The 21,110-nt window shown below is 50.9% G+C and overlaps 4 protein-coding genes across 4 annotated transcripts; 3 read left to right on the top strand and 1 right to left on the bottom strand.

Moving 5' to 3' along the window:
• Positions 1-1,407, top strand: TrAtP1_004129 (uncharacterized protein). The gene is made up of 2 exons (XM_066112174.1): positions 1-266; positions 349-1,407. The coding sequence occupies exons 1-2, from the start codon at positions 164-166 to the stop codon at positions 1,173-1,175; spliced, it is 930 nt and encodes a 309-aa protein (XP_065968257.1). The 5' UTR covers positions 1-163; the 3' UTR covers positions 1,176-1,407.
• Positions 1,408-1,613: 206 nt separating this feature from the next.
• On the top strand, positions 1,614-4,926 carry TrAtP1_004128 (uncharacterized protein). The gene is made up of 4 exons (XM_066112173.1): positions 1,614-1,995; positions 2,128-2,507; positions 2,587-2,988; positions 3,076-4,926. Exons 1-4 carry the CDS (start codon positions 1,851-1,853, stop codon positions 4,591-4,593), a joined length of 2,445 nt encoding a protein of 814 aa, XP_065968256.1. The 5' UTR covers positions 1,614-1,850; the 3' UTR covers positions 4,594-4,926.
• A 3,481-nt stretch (positions 4,927-8,407) lies between these two features.
• On the top strand, positions 8,408-13,099 carry TrAtP1_004127 (uncharacterized protein). The gene is made up of 3 exons (XM_014083751.3): positions 8,408-11,450; positions 11,559-12,648; positions 12,726-13,099. The coding sequence occupies exons 1-3, from the start codon at positions 10,000-10,002 to the stop codon at positions 13,089-13,091; spliced, it is 2,907 nt and encodes a 968-aa protein (XP_013939226.2). The 5' UTR covers positions 8,408-9,999; the 3' UTR covers positions 13,092-13,099.
• Positions 13,100-19,100: 6,001 nt separating this feature from the next.
• On the bottom strand, positions 19,101-20,697 carry TrAtP1_004126 (uncharacterized protein; the record flags this gene model as incomplete). Its single annotated transcript, XM_014083748.2, has 2 exons — positions 19,101-19,585; positions 19,656-20,697. 2 exons carry the CDS (start codon positions 20,695-20,697, stop codon positions 19,101-19,103), a joined length of 1,527 nt encoding a protein of 508 aa, XP_013939223.1.
• Between the last annotated feature and the right edge of the window lie 413 nt (positions 20,698-21,110).

Raw genomic sequence — 21,110 nt, 5'->3', positions numbered from 1 at the left:
TAGGTACCTAATTTAGAGGGGGCATGGCCTCCGACCTCTTATCAGGCCGTTGGTGCAACGGAAAGAGAGATCGAATTTCTGATTCCTGGCTCACGAGCAACCTTCAACTCTAGCGTTATATCAGACCGCCTACTGCCCGCTGTCAAACTAATAGCTATTCACAATGTCTTCGTTTGCTGACGAGGTCGAGTATAAGCTGCAAGCCGTCAAGGCCACGCAACTGGGCCCCGATGAGATTGACACGACATTCCGCCCAGCATGCATAGGTACGCTGAATCACCTGTCTCTTCTCACTCTGCTTCGCAAATAACGAGGGGATATCCACTGACACGAGCGTCGACGAACTAGACCTTGTCTCAGCGGGATTGGGCGGCAAGGTCCTTGGGTTTTCGGATCAGTGGTTTGCTGAGGCAGACAACCTCCTAACCCCAACGGCCCCCATTCGCCAGCCGGGCAAAATGGTCTATACCGGAGCCTGGTATGACGGTTGGGAGACAAGACGCCACAATCCCGAAGAGTTCGACTGGGTTGTGATTCGCCTCGGCGTCGCCTCGGGCACTGTTAACGGAGTTGAGGTAGACACGGCCTTTTTTAACGGTAACAATGCTCCCGCCATCTCTGTTGAAGGATGCTTCAGCGACAACGATGACGAGGTTGTTTCATGGAAAGGGGGCCGAGGTAAATGGGAGACAATTCTCGATATTCGGGAATGTGGACCGAGTCAAAGGCACGGCTGGAACCTCAACGAGCCCACAGGCAAGCAGTACACTCACGTGAGGCTCAACATGTATCCCGACGGCGGCATTGCAAGATTCCGCCTGTTCGGGCATGCTGTTCCCGTATTTCCTGAAGACAAGGATGCCGTTTTTGATCTAGCAGCGGCACAAAATGGCGGCATCGCCATCTCATGCAGTGATCAACACTTTGGCTCCAAAGACAACCTGCTGCTACCGGGCCGTGGGAAGGACATGGGCGATGGCTGGGAGACGAAGCGTTCACGAGGCAAGGATCACGTTGACTGGACGATTGTCAAGCTGGGGGCACCAGGATATATCCAGGAATTTGTCGTCGACACTGCACACTTCCGAGGAAACTTTCCTCAAAAGATTACCGTCCACGGTCTGTCGTGGCAAGGAGAGGGAGAGCCCGATATCAAGTCGGGGGGGATGGGTTGAGACTGTGTTGCCGAGCAAGACCGGGCCTGACCAGGAACACAAGTTTGCTTCTGCGGTGGTAGATGTGCCTTTTACTCATGTTAGGCTTACGATGATACCTGATGGAGGAGTAAAGCGATTCCGAGCATTTGGCAAGCGAGCGGTATAGGGCCAGAAGGATTGGCCTTGCACCCCTACGTGCTAACTGGCTGATGGATTTCCATAAAACGCATAACAATATAAACTTTCTTATAAAAAAAGAGTAAACAATCTGTTTTTGGGCTGTGAAAACTTAAAGAATTAATTACTACTCCAAGTACACTGTCTTTTCACCCATAAACCGCCTCTGGTGTCGATTCTTCCAGCGAGTGCCCAGACAGTGTGCGCACGGACCACCCCCGGGGGATGCTCCAGCACCAATATTGACCCGATGACGACCCTACAAGCAGCACTTAGCCCCGGAACTGCTAACAGCAATTGAAAGTGGGTAGGATAGGTAGACCGCTCTCTTGTCCACGACACTTTGCACGCGACTCCAGTCTCGCCTTTTGCTCGAGCAAGCCAGCTGTGGCATCTGATTCGACCGCGATACCGACTCGGGCCAGCAGCTCATCCGTGGCGACCGCATCGGCCAAGTGCAGCAAGCGACGGGACGTCCCATGAGCCAGGCACTCTGGCATTGCCCCTCCTTCCACCATGGATCCTGGGGAATCTGGCAGCGATAATGGCTTCGAGCAACCACGAGCCATTCCCGACGACCTGCCAAAGTCCTTGGACGACCGAAGACATGCTGGCGGCGAATTTACAATGCCCGAGACGGAGATGTACGATGGCTGGCAAGGTGCGTGCCGTGGCGAAAGCGACATCTTTCCCTTCTCCCCCCTTATACTGGTAGCTACCTAGGCAACTAGGTAGCTATCTACGATGGATGCGAAATTTGGCGAATACAAATCAACTCGCTGACATCATACAGGCCAGTCCCAGTTTCTCACCTCGCCAGTGCTAGCGAAGCCGCTCAACTTCGAAAACCTGTCCTTGAACGACACCACCGACCAAGACGATTTCGCTGGCAGCGGCCCAAAAGACAGCGATGCCAGATTGATGGAAATGTTGGCAGCCCAAGCAGCCCACCGCAATGAAGCGGCGCTGGAAGACGAAGATGCCATCATAAACAACGACAAGATGTCCGAGTCTGAGAAGAAGGATATACTACAAAGAGCATTGACTATGGCTGCCAGCAATGGCGATACCGCAAAGGTCAAGAAGCTGCTTGAGGGAGATGCGAAGCCTTTTGTGGACATTAATCTTCCTGATGATGATGGAACTCCGGCACTGATCTACGCCAGTTGTTTTGTTCGTCGCCCCCCCCCGCCCGTGCTATGAGGAGAGGATATCCCATCGTTTTGACATTTGTGCTAACTGATTGAATTAGGGTCACGAGAAGGTTGTCGAGGCTCTGATTGAAGCGGGTGCTAATGTAAACCAGCAGGACCGCAACCAATGGACACCATTTATGTGGGCAATGACAAATCGCCACAAGGTGATATCAAAGCTGCTACTCGATAAGGGAGCATCGTCGGAGCAGAAGACATCATCTGGACGGACGGCTTTTGACTTTGTTCCCCCGGATAGCGATATGTCGTTTTATTTGCACGATAATGGATATAATATTGGGAGTGCGGGTACCATGGGGGATTTCTATAACGCTGGCTTCTCCCAAGACCGGTTCGAGGAAGAAATGGCGGAAAACGAGATGCGGAGACGGCTGATGATGGAGAGCGCTCGTGACCTAGAAGTTGACCTGGGAAATGTTGGAATGGACGATCAACCAGAGGTACGTTTAAAATTGTTACAGTCCAACACTACTTATTGGCAATCTTTGGAGTTTTTCTAACATTCTATTGATCCTTGCTTTTTAAAGCCCGTGGACGAATTTGAAGAAGAGCAACAGGAGTTTGACTGGAGCCGCTGTCTCCACGACCAAATGTTCGTCTTCCAAGAACATGAATTGGGCCGGCTATTGGATATTGTCGTCACCAACATGACTCCTCAGCGGTCGCCATCGCAGAAACCAGTCCCGGCCAACATGATATTCCTCAGTGCCAGATATGCACACTACCATGCTAGCCCGGATCTGCTGAGGAGGCTACTGGTATCTGCCATGGAGTGCATCAATGCCGTAGTTGAAAAGTCCCAGTGGGACATGACTATCCTGGCTTTTTGGATCTCAAACGCGACGCTGCTCCTGCATTATCTCAAAAAAGATGCTGGACTAGTTGAAGCAACCACCGAGTTCCAGGCACAGCTAGCAGAACTGATCAACGAGATATTTGTCCTCATCGTCCGAGACGCCGAAAGACGTCTGGACAAAGTGCTCGACCCTGCCATGCTGGAACACGAGACAATTCCCGGTTTCGAGGACATTGCATTCCAAAACGAATGGAAAATCTTCAAAAGAAAGTCTACGGTTAAGGAGCAGCCCCTCGAGAAGCGCTTCCGTCCGCCGTCCCCGAAACAAAGGGCAAAACCCGCACCTCGAAATGTTACGTCCTTGCTATCATCGACGCTCTTTGTGCTGGATCTCTACGACATCCACTCCGTCATCACGGCACAAATTATCTCCCAGCTCCTCTACTGGCTAGGGTGCGAGCTGTTCAACAGGGTCATGTCCAATCGCAAGTATCTGGCTAGGACAAAGGCAATGCAGATCCGCATGAACGTGTCAATGGTGGAGGACTGGGCGCGAACTAACAACAGACAAGCGGAGCACTATGAGGGCGGTGAGATGAACTCATCGGGCGAAACAACCATGGATGCGGCCAAGCGGCATCTTGCCCCTGTGATCCAACTCCTGCAGTGGCTGCAGTGTTTCTCATCGCTTGACGCTGATGACTTGGAGGCCCTAGTTGGTACTCTCCAGCAGTTGAAGAGAATGACGCCGCAACAGCTGATTCACTCGGCTACGCATTACCGCCCCGAAGTTGGCGAAAAGGGATTGCCCGGTAGCGCCATGAAGTATCTTATTGCCATCCAGAGGGAGGCGGCACTCAAAAAGGACCGACACCAGAGTGGCCAGACTGTGGGTGCAGAAAGTGCCCCAACCACACCTGTGGCGTCCAACTTCAACGGAAACGGGCCTCAAACTCCAAAGAGCGTTCGGATAAAATCGCCGGGTAGCATCAAGGGTGCAGACTCTGACGATGAAGACAGCACTCCCAAGAGTCTGTTGCTGAACCCCGCCTATATGCTACCCTTTGCACTGCCGTCGGTGACGGACATGCTTGTATCGTATGGAGCTGGCTTTGGAGGTGTCAACAGAGAGAGGGAGCGCAAATACATCCCAACTGTTCCACCAGAGTTTTTGGAAAAACTCGAAGTGAATGGCTCTCGCAACCCACCAATGTTTGAGGAGAAGGACTGGGAAAACGAGGAGGTGTGAAGCGTGGGGTGAGCCTGCTGGAGAATGAGATATGAAGTCGAAGAGGGGAGAGATGGATATTCTTGATTGGCTGAACCGGATACAACATCCATTCACAAAGGGTTTTCACCCAACAGGCCAAAAGGGAAAAAAAAGAAGACCATATATAGAAAGCAACATCTACGGTTTATTGCACATTGAACGAGTATATGACGATTCCGACTGAGCGGCTACCGCAATTTGTTTATCGACGCATCTGAATTTTCAGCTGCTCATTTGAAAGGGAAGCAGTGGATTGAAAAAGTGACGTGAAGATTTTTTTTTCTCTTTTTTTTTTCTCTTTTTTTTTCTCTTCTTTATTTTACCCCCTTCTTCTTGTTGTTTTGTCTACGTATGTCTTGTTTCTTTTTTTGCTGCTTTTGCTACTTCTGCATTGGGAAAGGATGAGCCGAGGACAATATGCGAGGGGAGTAGAGCTAAGAGACGTCTTTCCAACACGCATGAAAAGAGAGGGGAGCAGGGGTCATGGTTTAAGGAAGAGAGACAGCGTGGCAAGCACTGAGAGGAGGAGAGAGGGGAAAACAGTTCATGGATAATGCATGCTTGGATGACTAGTAGGAGAAGGAAGGACTCTGACTCTTGTGTCCGGAAAAGGATACCGTTCCGATGATGCATATGTACGTTTTGTAATTCCGGAGGTTCAGTTGTTTGAACGTTTACAAGCCCCCCCTTTTTTTATTCTTTCTTTTTATCTCTACATACTATTTTTGTACTACTTAATTCATACTTTCACACTACATAGGTACTGGGCTATATTCTTGTATTAGGCCGAGAGGGAAGAAAGAAAAGATTGTTTCCTCTTTTTTGTGCTCTCCTCTCCATCGTACTGATAAAGTTGGTTAATAATGAGCGTTGGCTATATAAGACCAGAGGAGAAAAAAAAGGCTCTAACGGTCCGGAGAGGGGCGGCCGCAAGGCTTTCAGTTTTTTTTTGGGCCGCCGGGGAGGTGGACCTAGCCGGGATGCTTTTGGAGCCCCACTAATAGCGGGATGGCGATTTGTTTACAGAAAGCCACGTTTGAATGAGAGAAGCCAGTAAGGGTAAGAAGGTGGTCAATTAATTTAATTTTTTTCTTCTTCTTCGTAGGTGGACGCTATTGGTCTTTTTTCGGGAATGTGATGTGTCATTGCCATGGGGTGATTCTTTTCACGATAAGAGTGAAGTTTTTTTTTTTTTTTTTTTTTTTGCTTTTTACTGGGATTGACCCTGCTGAAAGTGGTTGCTTTGTTGTTGGGGTGGTATTGGGCTGGATTCTGGATATGCGAGGGAGGATTAGCGAGCAGTAGATTGTAATGCTAGTGGTAGTAGGTATAGCATAGAGAAAGTAGATGTTTGCTTTTTTTTTTTTTTTTTACGTCTTTTTCTGACTTGGGTCTACGATAAAGTCATCGATTGGCAAAAAGGCGGCTTACATTTTGGGGGTTACCAAAGATCAATCGAGAGCTACTCTGGGTACATGTACATGTACTCTATACTTGTGGCTTCTTATTTGGCCGTCTTAACCGCCTATTAGACTAAATATCTAGCCATCTATCAATGTCAGGCAGGATTCTATGCCAAGGTCGCACATATTACGTGGATGGCAAGCAAGCAATAAACGGGCAGCAATTGGGGGCCTCGTTGAAGACGTCGGTGCTTGGCCTCCCTCGAGCTGAGGATTCCCGCCCACGGCACATAATATGTGTGCGTGTGTGTGTGTGTGCCCTTTTTGAAGAACAAGAGGTAGAAAAAAAAGGACCACAAAACCCGTCAATGGGCTGACGGGTAGGACAGAGTCGTAGTACGGCCGAGGGCAACGGAAAATTAAGGCACTCGGTACCTGAGAGGGGGGAACCTCGCAATACTCCTACGAGGTGCCACATCCACACACACCAGAGGGATGAAAACGAAGAAAAATACGACGCAAACTCAATTGAGAAAATATCAAAAAAAAAAAAAAAAGAGGGAGGGATGGGACGGCATAACGATTGCCGAACTGGCTGGACCCCCTCTCCATGTCTCCCTTGCATTGCCGTCTGACTGGCTTCGGAATAGCACCTCAATGCTAGTCCAGGTACATGCAGCAGGATTGCGTGCTGTGCCGCCGTTGAGCGTTTGCTCTGCCTGCACGGTGCCGGGCTGTGCCCATTATGAAGCAACAAGTGTATATAGAGATTGATAAGGCCGAGATAGAGATGGCAAAATATCCCGGGGGAAAAAAAAACGTGGCAGACATAGTTTGACAGGGGATGGAAATGCAAATCAGTCGGGCGAACATGCTTCGTAGCCAAAAGCTCAAGCTTCAATGGTTTGAAAAAAAGGCCGCAGTGCTCCAAAGTATGCTTGTTTATGACTCGTCTCTTCCGCCGGCAACCTGCCTACCTCCGGGTACCTTGCATATGCTGAGATCCAAATGGGCAGAGGCGGTTGTGACAAGTGACGATCCTTGCATGAGACGGCAGCCTCTTTGTTTGTCTTGTTCTTCTTCTCTTCTCGCTTCATAGCTGTTGGCTATTAGTAGTGCACATAGCAATAGTACGACTACGGATACCTGGTTCAAGGCCATCCATCTCCTCACTTCCCGTGCCGGTGGCGAATGGGCTGAAAAGATACTAGCCGAGGTGTCCAACAGCTGCAAGAGCTGAGCGAGAGAACCGAGGGAGGGAGGGGCCTCATTTTACTTGCTGCGATGCGCTGCGATGCGATGCAAGTGTGTGATAGCATGTATGTTCCTGCATCCGCGGGGTCCCATCCGGAGTGAAACCCGTTTTTGCTCAAAGTGCGCGTGTATATACGTGTCTCTCCATGGGCTTTCTTTTGCTTGACTTTCCAGGAACAAGGCAGCCTACCTATTTAGCTTTGCATATGCAGCCATTCATCCGGGCTCCTTCGTTGCGGCCGTTGGAGGAGGAGGAGGGGTGCATATACGAGGCTATCTCGATGCACACTGATCTTATCCGCGGCTGGCAGTTTACTGGTAGGATCAATTGATCCCTGGGTGGAAACTTGGTCCTCTCTTTTCTTCCGCTTAGGTGTCCTTGGGCACCAGCTGCCGAGAGCTCCATCACCTCGCTCGGATAGGTGCCGAATGGAGTTGAGACCAAATAGGCATTGCGCTGTGTTTTGTAACACTCGACAGAACAAGTCCGTCTGGGATGGGACAAGTGCGTCCTGTCATTTGGCGTGCCCGCCTGCCCGATGCCGCAGAAGGCACCAAATCTGCGCCGTTTGCTTGGTCTTTGCTCTCGCCAAGCGGCTTTTGGAGCGGCGGGCAGCCGAAGACGAAGAGGCGGTGGGCGGTGGGCGCTGAGTGCATGTGTGCTGGGCATTGAAGACCAAAAGCGTCGCGATCCTTCAGGCACAGGCCGTCTTGAGGCCTGAAGGCATGGCCGATTTCCTGTTGTTGGACGTGGACGCTAATGAGCAGCGCCGGCTTCCCAGCAGTCTGGTACATGTAGCCTGTAGGTTGTCGGCCACTAGCGGTACTAGTAGTATAGTAGCCTGGAGCAGTTATCAGTAGCCGCGATTACAGCACCCCGGCCAGCAACAGCTTCAGCTTACATCGAACAGATAGACAGGCACGCCATTAGGTGCCGTTGCTAGCTGTTGCCCGATGGCTGAAAAGTGAAAAAAAAAAGGAACAGCACCTAACAAGACAAAATAGCCCCCGGCACGCACTAGACCCCTGTCCCGCCACTCATCGTCGGGCCTCTCTAGCCGCATCTTAGCGTCTCTGCCGCGATCCCCGATTGGACTGCCTTTTTACTCGCGGTGCGCCGGAACCACGCACCACAGCCTCTGTCTCTTCTTTCTCTTCTCTTCTCTGCTCTGTTCTTGTGCCACTTGGTGAGCTATTCAGCCCATCTTGCCGAGTGGACGAACCCGTCTGATGGCCCCGTGAATGTACATCCGAGCTGCATGTACCTGCATGCAAACATGGCGTTAGGCTTCACCATTGCCGTCGTGCAGAACCCTTGTATCAAGTGTGTACGTGTACTTGTACAGCACGAGAGAATATGCGATGAACGCCGAATGAACATTGCGGCACATGCGTAGCACATGGCGCTTTGAGCCACTTTCCCACTCCCGTGGACTTGACAAACTCTCTGGCATCTGCGCTGCAAGGGACCATCGCCGTACATACACATATGCAGGCATGTAAAAATTCTCATGCTGCTCTGGCCTGTATAGGTAGAAAAAGAAAGGAGAGTCTCGCTCTCTTCTTCCTTTTTCGTCCTCTTCCTCTTCCCTTTTATTCCTCGTCTGTCGCTCTAGTTTTCAGCTCATATACCACCTTCTTTTGCACTTGCATGCTGATTCGCCGCGCTCCCCAAGGCTCATGTCTCAGCTCCATCTTGCTTTTTGTCTGCAAGGGATATACCATTTGCTCACTTAGCTGGAGGCGCTTCTCCAGACGGGAAGAGGCCGGCCCCCCCCCAGCAATTCACTCACTTATACACTTGGCAACCCCAGATCTCGAATCTCTAGATCTTCATATAACTCTCCAGCATCACCTCCCTTTTTTTTCTTGTACTCATCAATCTCCATCAGACTCCATCAGACTCGCTCAGGCATCTTGTGCATGTTTGGTGCTGCAGAGAGTCGCACCAGGGGCTGAGAGTTACTGTCAACGCTCTCTCTTACACCGACTCTGCCTGTACACATCCATCATATTAGAGCTGCATCCCGCCTACCCGCTGTGATTGTGCACTGCACCGCAGACTTCCCTTTACGCTGTTACGACTTTATGATTTCAACGAGTGCCACGTCAACGCTCGAATCTGCTGCTTTTCGTTTCCTTCATTTATAGCTCTCTGCTCTTTTCTCTTTTCTCGCTCTTACGCTCTTACGCCCATACTCTCTCACTCTCTCGCTCATTCACTCACTCCTTTCTCTCGCCTATTCATTTCGCCCTCTCTATCCTCCCTCCTTCCTCAGGCATCATTCATCTATCCATTCACTTATTCGTTTACCTCGCCTTCAATACCTTCAATTAGCCCATCCATCGCCTCAGCCATCTCCGTACCCGCCGTTATCTGAATTGCCTGCGAGACTCTCGCTTCATACATCTTATCTCGGCGAACATCAAACGCAGCTTCCGAGGGAAGGACCAAGCCAAGGCCTGAATTGCCGACTTCGCCCTCGCTACTCTCTGCACTTTCGCATCCCAGAGAGCATTTATTGACTGGCTCTCGCAACCCACGACAGCCCTCAAACTGGCTGTCTCACGCTTCACCAAGCTGCTCGATCGCTTGATTCGAAGCTTCCACTTGGACAGCGCCAAAAGTACCAGGGATATCAAAGCCAACAGCATCAGCAAGCCGTATCCGTCTCTTTCAGAAGGTTCCAGCGGCCATTCAGCACCTCCACCACGCCCAGAAAGAGCCATGGCCTTTAGATCGATCCGCTCAAGAAGCACCTCCAGATCGCGGCGATCTGCTGACCCCAATACCATTGGCGTTCGCTACGAAAAGACGATCCAGGCAGAGCCTCCCATCCCGCTGCCGCCTAGAAATCCATCGCGCAGCACCGTCCGGACGCTATCCATACGGTCATCTGCGTCGTCTCCCTCTCCTTCGGTGTATGAGAGTCTGTCTCTCTACTCGCCCAGCCTCGTCGTCGTTGCACCGCCCACGGAAGAGCATCCGGCACTAAGAACGCCAGTTCGGCAAGCAAAACTCAATCACGAGAGCTGGAAGCGAGACTCGGGTCACGCGCCCACGCCGACTTCGGCAACCACCATTTATGAAGAAGATTGCGAGGAAGAGGAAGAAGAAAGAAGAAAAGACGAAACGGCGGAGAAGACCGACAATACCTCGTCTGGCCCCAACCACTCTCCACCTCGGTCAACCAACATCGACGCTCCTGTCGATTCCGACGCTGTGCCACCGCAGTCTGTCCCGCAGTCTGTCCCACAGTCTCAGCACGGGACAGTTGTCGGCCCAGTGCCGGGTGGTTGGCAGAGTTCGAGAGGTGAGACAGTCGTTAGTAGGCCAGCCGCGTCTGCGCCGTCCCCTTGCCTGAAAAAACTCGACACTGCGAGCGGTGCTCAACACCCATCAACACCTTCTCCATTGCCATCGCCAGCCTCGCCTAAGCGACAGCGCTTCCTGCAGCGTCTTAGCGTCTGCTCGTCTGCGCCGGCAAAGGGGAAATTAGGCCTGGCAGTGGGCGAGGGATCGCCTACCGCAAACGCAAACGCGCCGCCAATGCAGCCCCTGATGCGGGGCTCGCAGCCGCCCCCAGCACCCACTCATAAGCAGCCACAGCGGTCGTCGCCCGGCAATGCAGAAACGTCGTCTCTCGCACTGCGAGCTCGAATCCGGGCGCAAGCAACAGCATCACTGCCAACCGCTGCCTCTCCGGCCCACGAAGACGCCCGCTTCGCTCCTCTGGGCGTCTCCATCCCGACGGACAGCCTCCTCGAGGATGATTTTATGGCCACACTGTCCTTTTCGAATCGCGGGAGCATCATGTTCGGCGGGCGACGCGCAGGACCGCTAGGCCTCGACGGGGCCAGTGACGCCGCAACAGGCGATGCCTTTCCTTCTGCGCCTTCGACGCCCACCCATGCACGATCTGGCAGCGCCAGCGCCGGCATCGATCGCCTCGAATCCTACGCCGGCGCAAATGCTTCGAATCCCGCGCTGCACGCGCCCTTGCCACCGCCGCCCGACATTCGTGTCTTGACGTCCGACATCGAGAAGGAGTCCCAAAAGGTGAGATCGCTCTATGGAGTCGGCGATGCCATCAATTGGGAGGATGGCGCAAGGCACTCGTACTGCGAACCTTTGGAGCCTACCCCAGAGCTTCCAGCAGAGGAGGACGGGAATGACTCGTATGGCTTTCCCTCAACGATTCCTGGCGTCGTGCGTTTCCAAGGCGCCTGCTTCCCTCCTTTGTGCTCGGAGCATCTTTCTTGCTAACACTTGCCCGTTTTCAATAGCATTCTACCGCCTCCCATTCCTGTTTGGGGGACTCCAAGATCCGTAAGATCTGCAAGCTCTTCGGTTCACTTTGATTACAGACGGGACACAGAGCTGGCGGGCGGCTTGGAAGACTGGGAAGATATTGACGGTGCCAGTGTGGACCGATATGGCTTCATCTCCGCTCCTCGGCCGCGATCACGGCTTGGTACACCGACGGAAATGAAATCCGCCCAGTTCTCGCCAAGGCGGAGGCTACAGAAGAGAGAACTGACGGGCCTGTCACCCTTGGGCCCGAGCAGGAAGATGTCAGCGAGGTCACTTAATACGCAAAACTCAGAAATGTCTACAGCATCGAAGCGCTCTTCGCGATCAGTCATCCGACAGGCCAGCAACCTACTACCTCACAACCGAGACCGGCGATGGCTAGACGAGGCCGGCGATATGCTGACGCTGCCACCCAGCCTCCAGGACGCTGCAGAAGAAGCCCAGATTGAGAGAATATCGGAAACGCTGAAGCGCAAAGAGTGGGAGAGATCGGAAAAGTGGCGCAAGATGGCCAAGGTTGTCCGAAAGGGCGGCCAAGGCGAAGGCATGGAGTTTGAGTTTGATAAGAAGAACCCGAAGCTTATTGAGCGAACGTGGAAAGGGATTCCCGATCGCTGGCGTGCTGCCGCCTGGTGGTCATTTCTTGCCAGTTCCGCCATGGACCACGAGAGCTATGCTTCGGAAGAAGACATTGTCTCCTCATTCCACCACCTGTTGGAACAAAGCTCGCCAGACGACGTGCAGATTGACCTCGACGTCCCGCGGACCATTAGCAGGCACATCATGTTTCGTAAAAGATACCGTGGCGGCCAGCGACTGCTGTTCCGCGTCTTGCACTGCTTATCAATCTACTTTCCAGAGACTGGCTATGTTCAAGGCATGGCATCTTTGGCGGCGACGCTGCTCTGCTACTTTGACGAAGAAAAGTGCTTTGTCATGCTGGTGCGCTTGTGGCAATTACGAGGCCTTGATCGCTTATATCGCCCGGGCTTTGAGGGCCTGATGAAGGCGCTACACGAGTTTGATGAGACTTGGCTCAATAAGGACGTAGCCAAGAGACTGGTGAGTGTGTTGGCAGCGCTACAAGATCTGAATTTCTCTAAACTTTGACTCTTGGAACTAACATCTCATGGGTATAGACCGAACTCAGCGTAGATATAACTGCGTATGGTACACGATGGTATCTTACTCTCTTCAACCTTTCCATTCCGTTTCCAGCTCAGCTGCGAGTCTGGGATGTCTTTCTGCTGCTAGGAGATAGTGCAGCCGAGCCGGCCGTTTCCATCACCTCCAGCGACAGTGAGACGACTCCGCCAACAGGACTCGATATTCTGCACGCCACCAGTGCTGCCTTGGTACAGGCCCTCCGCGAGGTGCTCCTGGATTCGGATTTTGAGAATGCGATGAAAGCCCTGACATCATGGATTCCCATCAAGGACGAGGATCTTCTGATGAAGGTAGCCAAAGCAGAGTGGAAGTCGCATCAAGGCAAGAAGAAGACGTAGCACGCTTGCCCCCCCCCCCCCCCCCCCCCCAAGAGCATCACCTCCTCGATAGGGCAAAAGCTGACATTGCCCTGTTACTGTCCATAAAAGTCTTTCCTTTGTGTGTTTTTCCCCTTTGTGCTTTCTTTTTCTTTATTTAGCACAGGGGAACGGGATATTTAGCTTTTCTCTAGCTACCCCCCCCCCCCCCCTTCTTCTGTCGCTTCAAATTCCGCACCTCCCGATACCCCCCCTCCTTTTGTTTCGTTACCGATACCCTCAATTAATGGCAGACGGGCCTATTTGACACCCCTCTTCACACACAGTCTCCTTTGTTCCTGACATATCGCCATTACTTTTTGCTTCAGTTTGTTTTTCTGTCTCTCTTGCTTCTCTTGCTTCTCATTTTCCCCTTGATATACCAGGATTCGGGACAGGGTGGCGTAGAGCGGGCGTATGGTGCGCCCTCAGTTATGGATACCCTTCTGTCACGGAGGCGTTTTGTTCTTTTTCTTTTCAAGCAGCGGGTAGTTAGAAATGGTTGGCGATCTATTTTGGCCAAATTTGGTATGGAGGGAATATCCCGACGGGATCTGCCTGGCGGGCGGTAGCGGGCAGATGTTGTGAGGGTGCTCCTGGGTTACTTGATATAAAACGGATAGCAATGGAAATTACCCATTACTAGTATGTACTAATACAGATGGAGATTGTTGGAATTCCAGTTTCTACAAACTTTGAGCCTCTCTATTTGGCACCCTGTAAGCACTTGAGCATGATGAAATTTTGGGCAGCAAGAATCGAGAGCGTAACCGACGGCGCTGACGAAGCCAGGAACTGGCCTCTGGGAGGGAATCTGGGAGACGGTCGCACGTGAGATTCCGCAATCGACTCGCTTCGAGAGCTGTTCCGTCACTTATCCTTGCCGGCTTCCCATGGAGGTTAGTGCTTGTTTCTCACTTGTAGGTCTTCTTCAAGACTGGATTAGCTGGATAGCAGGACTTGTGATGTGTACAAGTAAGCCTTTTTTCGTTTGGAGTAGCGTGCTCCGCTGTAGAATCTTCATAGTCTTTGCATACGCGTAAAGAAGAGTTGGAATTCGTATCAAATCTGTCGTATCGATGGTTATACGAATTATGAGGACTACGTACCTAATATTAGTCAGTTGTCACATGCCTTGTCCCATGTCTATTTTTCACTTTTCTTATATAGTACCCCCCCTCTCCCTACCCCCCTGTTGTAATCTCTCTTGGAATGTTGGGATTAGACGAGAGGAAAGAGGGGGCGATTTCCCGGGTTCAGAGAGTAAAAAAAAAAAAAAAAAAGGACAGAATACAGAAATGTGAGTTGTTACAGGTCTGAAAAGATACAATGTAAGATTACGGGAATTGGGAGGGGGCCCAAGCCAGGGGGGGGGGGAAGAAAGGATACGGGAGTTTGGTAGTTGAGATGGGAGAAGGATGACAAAAGTTCTGGAAGATGAGGGGGTACTGTAGGGGAGGGATAGAGACGATTGTGATGATGCTGTAGTAGTAATGGTAGTATATACTGTACAAGTACAAGGAAGAAGGGGGTGTGTAGGTATGAGATGACGGGCTTTGGCCCTATTTTTGGTGTAAGTGAGTATTTACAAGTGGAGATTTGATGTTATTGTTGTTAGTTTGAAGCTGCCATGTGGAAGAGGGCGAAGAAAACGTGAGTTTCGCATGGCAAGTCATCATTTTTTTTGCTTTTTATTTCTCGAAAAGCTGCTTCTTCTGCTGTGTCGTGCTCTCTCTGCCTTCTGCCCTCATCGTTGGTTGTAAAATTGTTGGTTGCGTATAAAACTAGCATCTACCCGTCCCACAGGGGTTTTTAAAAAAAGGATCCCCCCAAAAAATGGCCTGATTTCTTCTTTTTTTGGGGATTTATTCGCTTATCCCTTCCCTTGCCCCTGGAAGTTTTTTTTTTTTCTTCTTCTTTCGTGTCGGAAGGATCCCGTTGGGATTATACCTATACCGAATACAACGCTGTTAAAGTTCCAACGGCCTGGTCTCTGGGGAGGGGGATGTGCCCAAAAATGGAACGAACGAACAGGGGAGGGAGGGGGGGCCAGTATGTAGAATACAGGTACGAGAGAGGGTTTCGCTACCTTACACAGTATACAGTAAGAGTACCTAATAGGATTATGCAAGATACAAAGACGGGAAAACCCCCCCCTGGAAGCTTTTCTCTTGCCGTTTACCAGATTAAGCCTCGTTCCCGATTTTTTTTTTTTTTTTATTTCCCTCCTTGTGTGTACCTGTTTTTTTGCCCGTGTCCCCTCCTCCCCGGATTGGGTTTGACGTCCGGGAAAAGCGGGTTACGAATCGGGTATCGCACCGAGTGCCCGTTCCAAAAAAAAAAAATGCTTGGCTTTGTGTGAATGAGTTGTGTGTGAAGTGTCTTTTTTGGAAAGATGTTTTTACGGTTCAGATAATGGGGCGGGAAGCATTATTACTAGATTGACTCGTTTGATCGATTCTTCTTCCATTTACGAAGAAGCAAAGTCGTATTTAGAGTACTTACCAACGTACATTGCTTGAGCTTCTTCCTCCCTTTATCCGTGCCAATACAGTTAGCTGACAGGCCTTGGCACGGAAGAAAGAATCTGCCCGAGTCTAAATTTGGACATGTCATGTAAAAGACCCCAAGGTTTTGCTGTCCTTTTCTTTTTTCTTTCTTTTTCAGCTGAGAAAGAGGTCGAAGTGGCAGACGGGACCAACACATAGTATGTGCCCTTTTTTGGGCATTCTCCCTTTTGGTCCTCATTTTCCTATTTCATACCTAAATACTAGAGGACTAAACGCGGTTTGGCACTTCTGCCAAATGAAATGCTACTTTCGTATATACGACCGCTACCACTTCTTGTAACACGGTCAAGATTAAGACCAAAATAGAGAAAGACAAAAGAAAGGCCGCTTAATAAGAACGTTTGCTTACATAGGCTACAAGTACCTTATACGAAATACGAAATACCACGTAGTAAAATAGCGCCAATGCTTCAGAACATTCAAGTTGCTAGATAGACACCAGGTACAGTTGCATCAATGCTTCGTTCAATACCACCTTTACGCCCGTCCAAGGAGGTGGAGCGCGAGATTAAAAAGTGACAGTTCGGGGTCGCACTTCAGCTAATACCTACAGTACTAGTGCTTTCTTCATCTTTATTTCTTCTCTTCCTTTCACCATCTTTCCTCTCATTCTGCCTCTCTCTCCGTATTAGGTATGGCTGGTTAGCTGTCATTTTGCACTTCCCCCTGCGAACCGAAAAAGAAAAAAAAATCCCAAAATAATCAAATCTAAGCCCAATCTCGGTCTGACATTTGCACGCACGCCCTCGGCCCTGAGCCCTGTTTAAACCGGGGCCCGCTAAAAAACAAACAAGTACAGCAAATTCCACTGTCCCTAGAAGAGGGCGAGGTGTCTGTCTTTTCTTTTGGTCCACGCCAAGCTCCGAGAGCTCTCCAATGGGTCACGGCATACGTACTAGAAGGAACCATTGAAAGCTTTTTACATACTGTACTATACTGTAGCAACTACCCCTGCTAGTAGGTTAGCGGTTAGCGGTTAGTGGTCTCTTACCGTCCAGAGATCAGCTTATACTGCTATACACAAGAATTCCAGGCTACTGCCAACAAAAAAACAACCCTCGGCGATGCTCCGTAGCGATACCCGGTTTTAGTGTAATCTTTCTGAAACAGCCTCTCTTCTCTTCCCTCTTTCGCTCTCGTCGTTTCTCTCTCGTTTGCCTAGTACAGTCCTTGGCTTTCCCGAAAAAGTAAGAAGCCCCAAGAGAGAGATCACGGAGAAAGTGGTCCGCATTTTTCTTTTTCCATACAAGGGCAGCTAGCTTTTTGCTAAGCGGTTTACGAAGCGCCAGATGCAGACAAGAGAACCATGTGCCGCTCCCCTGACTTGTAACACCGAGGCACGATAGACTTCCTCAATCAGTACATACTTGTACAACAGGTGCTCGTACGAGTACAGATGCCCAAAAAGAAAGATGAAATAAAATCCTCCTTTTGGGCTCTCTAAAACGCCCGCAAAGCATAAATCCTTACCCGGGCCATGGTGCCCAAACTGTCTGGTATCCAGGGGTGTCCCTCAAAAAGCCCCGAGGCATTGCCTGCATTGTACGGAGTACATGCCATGTGTCTATAACGGGCGTCGTTTGTTACCCAATCCAAGTTTCCGTTTCTGAGCTCTGCCTCATTCATCCGAAAATCAATTTAATTGAGATGGAACAATTTCCAATTCGATCATACTAGTATATTACCCCCAAGCGGTAAATACTATACAAAAGGGGGAAGAGGAAAAACAAAGTCAAAAAAAAACTCTCTTCTCCACCAACTCTCTGATCATCATGGGGCAGCCCAGGCACTACTGCCAGGTACGCCCGTCTAATGCAGGACACAAAGCTTACTGTGTAAAGCACACAATAGATATCATGTGTTGCTTTGATACTAGCTGTATAGTAATACTACCTAATACCTAGCGGTAGCAATTACTACTTCCAGAGAAACAAAACAAAAAAACAGAACTCAATCACTTACATAGGTATAAATATTCGCACCCTGGCAACCTTGTTCTTGACACTTGCTGGCTCCTGCTTGGCGTCACATCCCTGCACACGCAAAGCTGCCTCGTCCAAAATATTACAGGACCTCGCATCTTCCGAAACGCTGCTCCTCTTCTCTCGTCACATCGCCGTTACCATATCGTGCTGCCCCCCCTTGTCCTGCACTGATTCAGCATCCCTACTTGGGCGATATATCGAGATAGGCAATGCATGTGCCTCCTTGTCCGTAGACACCGCCACTTGCTGCTACAGCAACACCACCAAATGCTGCTGCTACCACATGCCAGCAAACGTCGGCACTGCTGCCACCACCCACAATGGCTCCAGCCCTGCTCGGAATCCGGATGGGTCTTACGCGGCTGCGCCGATATCATATGACCGATCGCTCAAGTGCCCTCTGTTTCGGGTCCGATGCCCGTTCTTGCGAGGTCCTTTTCACGGCAGTAAGCAGGGCTGCTGAGCTTGTACCATCCCCATGGGTCATCTGTTTCATCTACTTTGGACGTGCCCGTGATTGGCAACCCGCAAGCCCCTGTACAACCAACCGTCGTCGTTTGCGCTTGCGTTTCTCACTGCCTAAGTCGTAAAAGTAAGCTCCGATGATGAGAACTTGTTCCAATGGACCCAACAGCCTTTTATTTCGCTTGTTCACAGCTGCCTCGTCAAAAATATCAACACTAGTAAATCCTGCTTTGTGCTGCCGTGCAAAACCAATCCAGTAAAACATCATGTGCATACACCGCCGTTGAGTGCTGCTGAAACTGCATCCTTGCTCAGCTGGGGCCATGCGGTAGTTGCTCCTAATTCAACATTTTTTTCCCGTCCTCTCTTCTTCCCTCCCTTCTTCGCCCCTGGATACATACACACATAATCCTACCAATACACTTTTTTAACCATATGCAATTCGAAAGAGTCCCAGTTCCACACCACCCATTGTAACAATAAAAGAATAAACGAAAAAAACGGAATAAGAAAAGAATAAGAGAGAAAAAACGCCCATGTCTTGCAAGTCTCCAAAAAGAAACTTATGTTATCCGACAGCCGTTCTAGTCTTTGAAACGTAATGCTCAAACCGGCTCATTCATGCTCCAGTAGTAGTTGTGGAAGTTCAAAGAGGGTTCTGCGAGGATAGTGCCCGACGTATGCAAAATCAAATATACAGTAAAAGCCGATCGAAGCCAAACCGGCCGGCTATGATCGTAGAACGGAAAAGAGTCAAAAGGGGCTAAGGAAAAAAGCGCAGAAATATGCAGTAGGGCCGTTGAAGATGCCATAGAGAGTAAGAGAGAGAGGTCTTAAAACGGTGCCGTGGCCGTTTACTCCGTGGCTTTAGTGGATGTCACTAGCCGGTCATCCGAAGGCATCCTGGGAGTTGTCATCCGCATGATTTAATCCGACTCGAATCATTCCTTCATTCACGCACTCCCAGCACCTCATGGTCGAGACCTCGGGTCGGCTTCTCCTTGGGGCAGAGGCGGCTCTCCACCCCTCTCGCCAGCTCTTTGGTCTCCTGGTCCCCTGGCGCGTGGCATCGGCGTCGGTGGCTCAAGCCGTGGTGGTTGAGGACCTTGCCTTGGCAGTCCGCCAGAGTCGTCAGGTTCGCGGGATAGCAGCGAGGAAACTGACTGCTTTACGCTCCTTGATTCCTCTCTCTCTCGTGGCGTAGGGCCCCATGAAGAAGCTTGCGGTGGGGTCCTTGCTCGGGGTCGATCTGGATCCTCGCTATACATCTGATTTGAGGGCCGATACCATGATACGTCGCTCCGTTGACGTTTGTGCGATCTTCGGCTGGGTGATGCGGGATTGGAAGAGCTGGCTTGCGCAAAGGGTGGAGGCGATCGGAATCGGTCTTCGCTTGGAGCTCTTGGTACCTGCTGGGACACTCCTCCAGTCGTTTTTCGCTTTTTCTGAGCCTCTCCTATTGACAACGGCACACATCCAAGTTAGCTTTTAAAGAGAGTCTCGTTTTCTCTTGAATTTTGACGAACCAGAGGGTGATCCCGGCCGGTTCGAGCTGCTCCCGCTCTGCGTTGCCGGTGGCTGCCAGTGGTGAAAGTAGATTGATGGGCTCGTATCGTGCTGAGATGACTGCGACGGCGTGTGCGAATGCCCTTGATGACCTTGATAAGGTGGCATCACGGGCGTCGGTCCTTGCCCTGGGGGTTGAGGAGGATTCCCCATGCCTGCCGTGTTTGATACTACTCCCATCGGTCGTCCAATAACACCAGAGACGGTCTGACCTCTTGGCCTTGTTGGCGAGCCTGGATATTGTGCATATCCGCCAGGTCCCTGAACTGGGGTCACCTGCGCTGGAGAAGTGGCATACACTACTCCATGACTAGGAACCATGGGCTCCCTTGGGTGATCTGGCGAGTGCGGCCTTTGTGGTGGAAGTAGCTGGGGGTGGTGGCTTTGGGCCGGAGCCATGAACTGCTGTGCCCATTCGAGAGCGGCCTGGGGGAGCGTTCCCCCGCTTCCCATACCAGCAAAGACCAGAGGGACAATGGGGGGCGGGATACCGCCGTTCAGAGAAGCTCGCAGAATATCCATTTCAATCCTCCTCTGCTCTAGACGTAAAGTTTCTTGTCTAGTCTTCTCCTCTTCCTGCCTCGTCTTCTCCTCTTCTGTTTTGGCCTGAAGCCAAGTCTTCATGGATTCCTCAGCGCCTTGCCATTGCTGCGGCGGAGGAGGCAGGCCAGCTGAAGGTGAAGGCCATGGTTGTTGCGCCTGGTGGGAGGTCGGGGCCAGCGGTGGTGGAGGAGGTGGTTGAGAATGATGTGGCGGCGGCGGCGGAGGGCCAACGGAGGAAGGCTGTTGTGGGGGCAGAGTCATGGCTGCCGGCGGAGGCAGACCACGATGCGAAGTAGACATGGGCTGGACCGGGCTGTTCTGAGAGACAAGATACGGTTTAAAAGAAGGATCTTGGTGGTTCAAGGGAGGAGAGGGTCGGGAGGTGGAGGGCGGAGTTGGCAAATCATGGACGGACTTGTAGCCGTATGTCGTCGATTGCTGCTTGATGGTGAGCATCATCACATATGCCGTGAGTTACTGGAGTGTATGCATGTGTTTAAGTAGGCATTTGAAGGTAGTAAAAGAGCCTGGGGCAGGGCATGCAAGAATCAAAGATTTGTAACAGTCAAAGTCATAAACGAGAGTACGAGCAGGGAAGACTGGGTTATAAAAGCTGGGGGCGAAAGCAAGGGATAGAGAATCAAGAGAAGACGAAGAGAGAAGAGCAGGAAGACGGGAAGCTGTGGAGGCGTACGCAGTGGATATATTACTTTTTGTGTTATATGTCGAAGCGTGGGCTGGATGGAGGTGACGACTAGCTCAAGAGTAGCTGTGGCTGTCGGCTGGGGCAGAACGCTCGAGGATAAGCTAAGTACCCTTATTGGGAGTAGTTGTGGTGTCAACAGAGCCTGTATACTCGGTACAGGTAAGAA

Source organism: Trichoderma atroviride, chromosome 2 (genome assembly GCF_020647795.1).
Source record: "Trichoderma atroviride chromosome 2, complete sequence".
Taxonomy (NCBI): Eukaryota; Fungi; Ascomycota; class Sordariomycetes; order Hypocreales; family Hypocreaceae; genus Trichoderma; species Trichoderma atroviride.
This window is presented reverse-complemented; position numbering and strand designations above follow the sequence as displayed.

Bases quoted from the DNA above. Each gene is read 5' to 3' on its own strand.
- TrAtP1_004127 (XM_014083751.3), top strand. From the start codon at position 10,000: ATGGCCTTTAGATCGATCCGCTCAAGAAGCACCTCCAGATCGCGGCGA. The intron at 11,451-11,558 runs GTATGGCTTTCC...CGTTTTCAATAG, and splicing joins GAGGAGGACGGGAATGACTC to CATTCTACCGCCTCCCATTC. The intron at 12,649-12,725 runs GTGAGTGTGTTG...TCATGGGTATAG, and splicing joins AGGACGTAGCCAAGAGACTG to ACCGAACTCAGCGTAGATAT.
- TrAtP1_004129 (XM_066112174.1), top strand. From the start codon at position 164: ATGTCTTCGTTTGCTGACGAGGTCGAGTATAAGCTGCAAGCCGTCAAG. The intron at 267-348 runs GTACGCTGAATC...TCGACGAACTAG, and splicing joins ATTCCGCCCAGCATGCATAG to ACCTTGTCTCAGCGGGATTG.
- TrAtP1_004128 (XM_066112173.1), top strand. From the start codon at position 1,851: ATGGATCCTGGGGAATCTGGCAGCGATAATGGCTTCGAGCAACCACGA. The intron at 2,508-2,586 runs GTTCGTCGCCCC...TGATTGAATTAG, and splicing joins TGATCTACGCCAGTTGTTTT to GGTCACGAGAAGGTTGTCGA. The intron at 2,989-3,075 runs GTACGTTTAAAA...TGCTTTTTAAAG, and splicing joins GAATGGACGATCAACCAGAG to CCCGTGGACGAATTTGAAGA.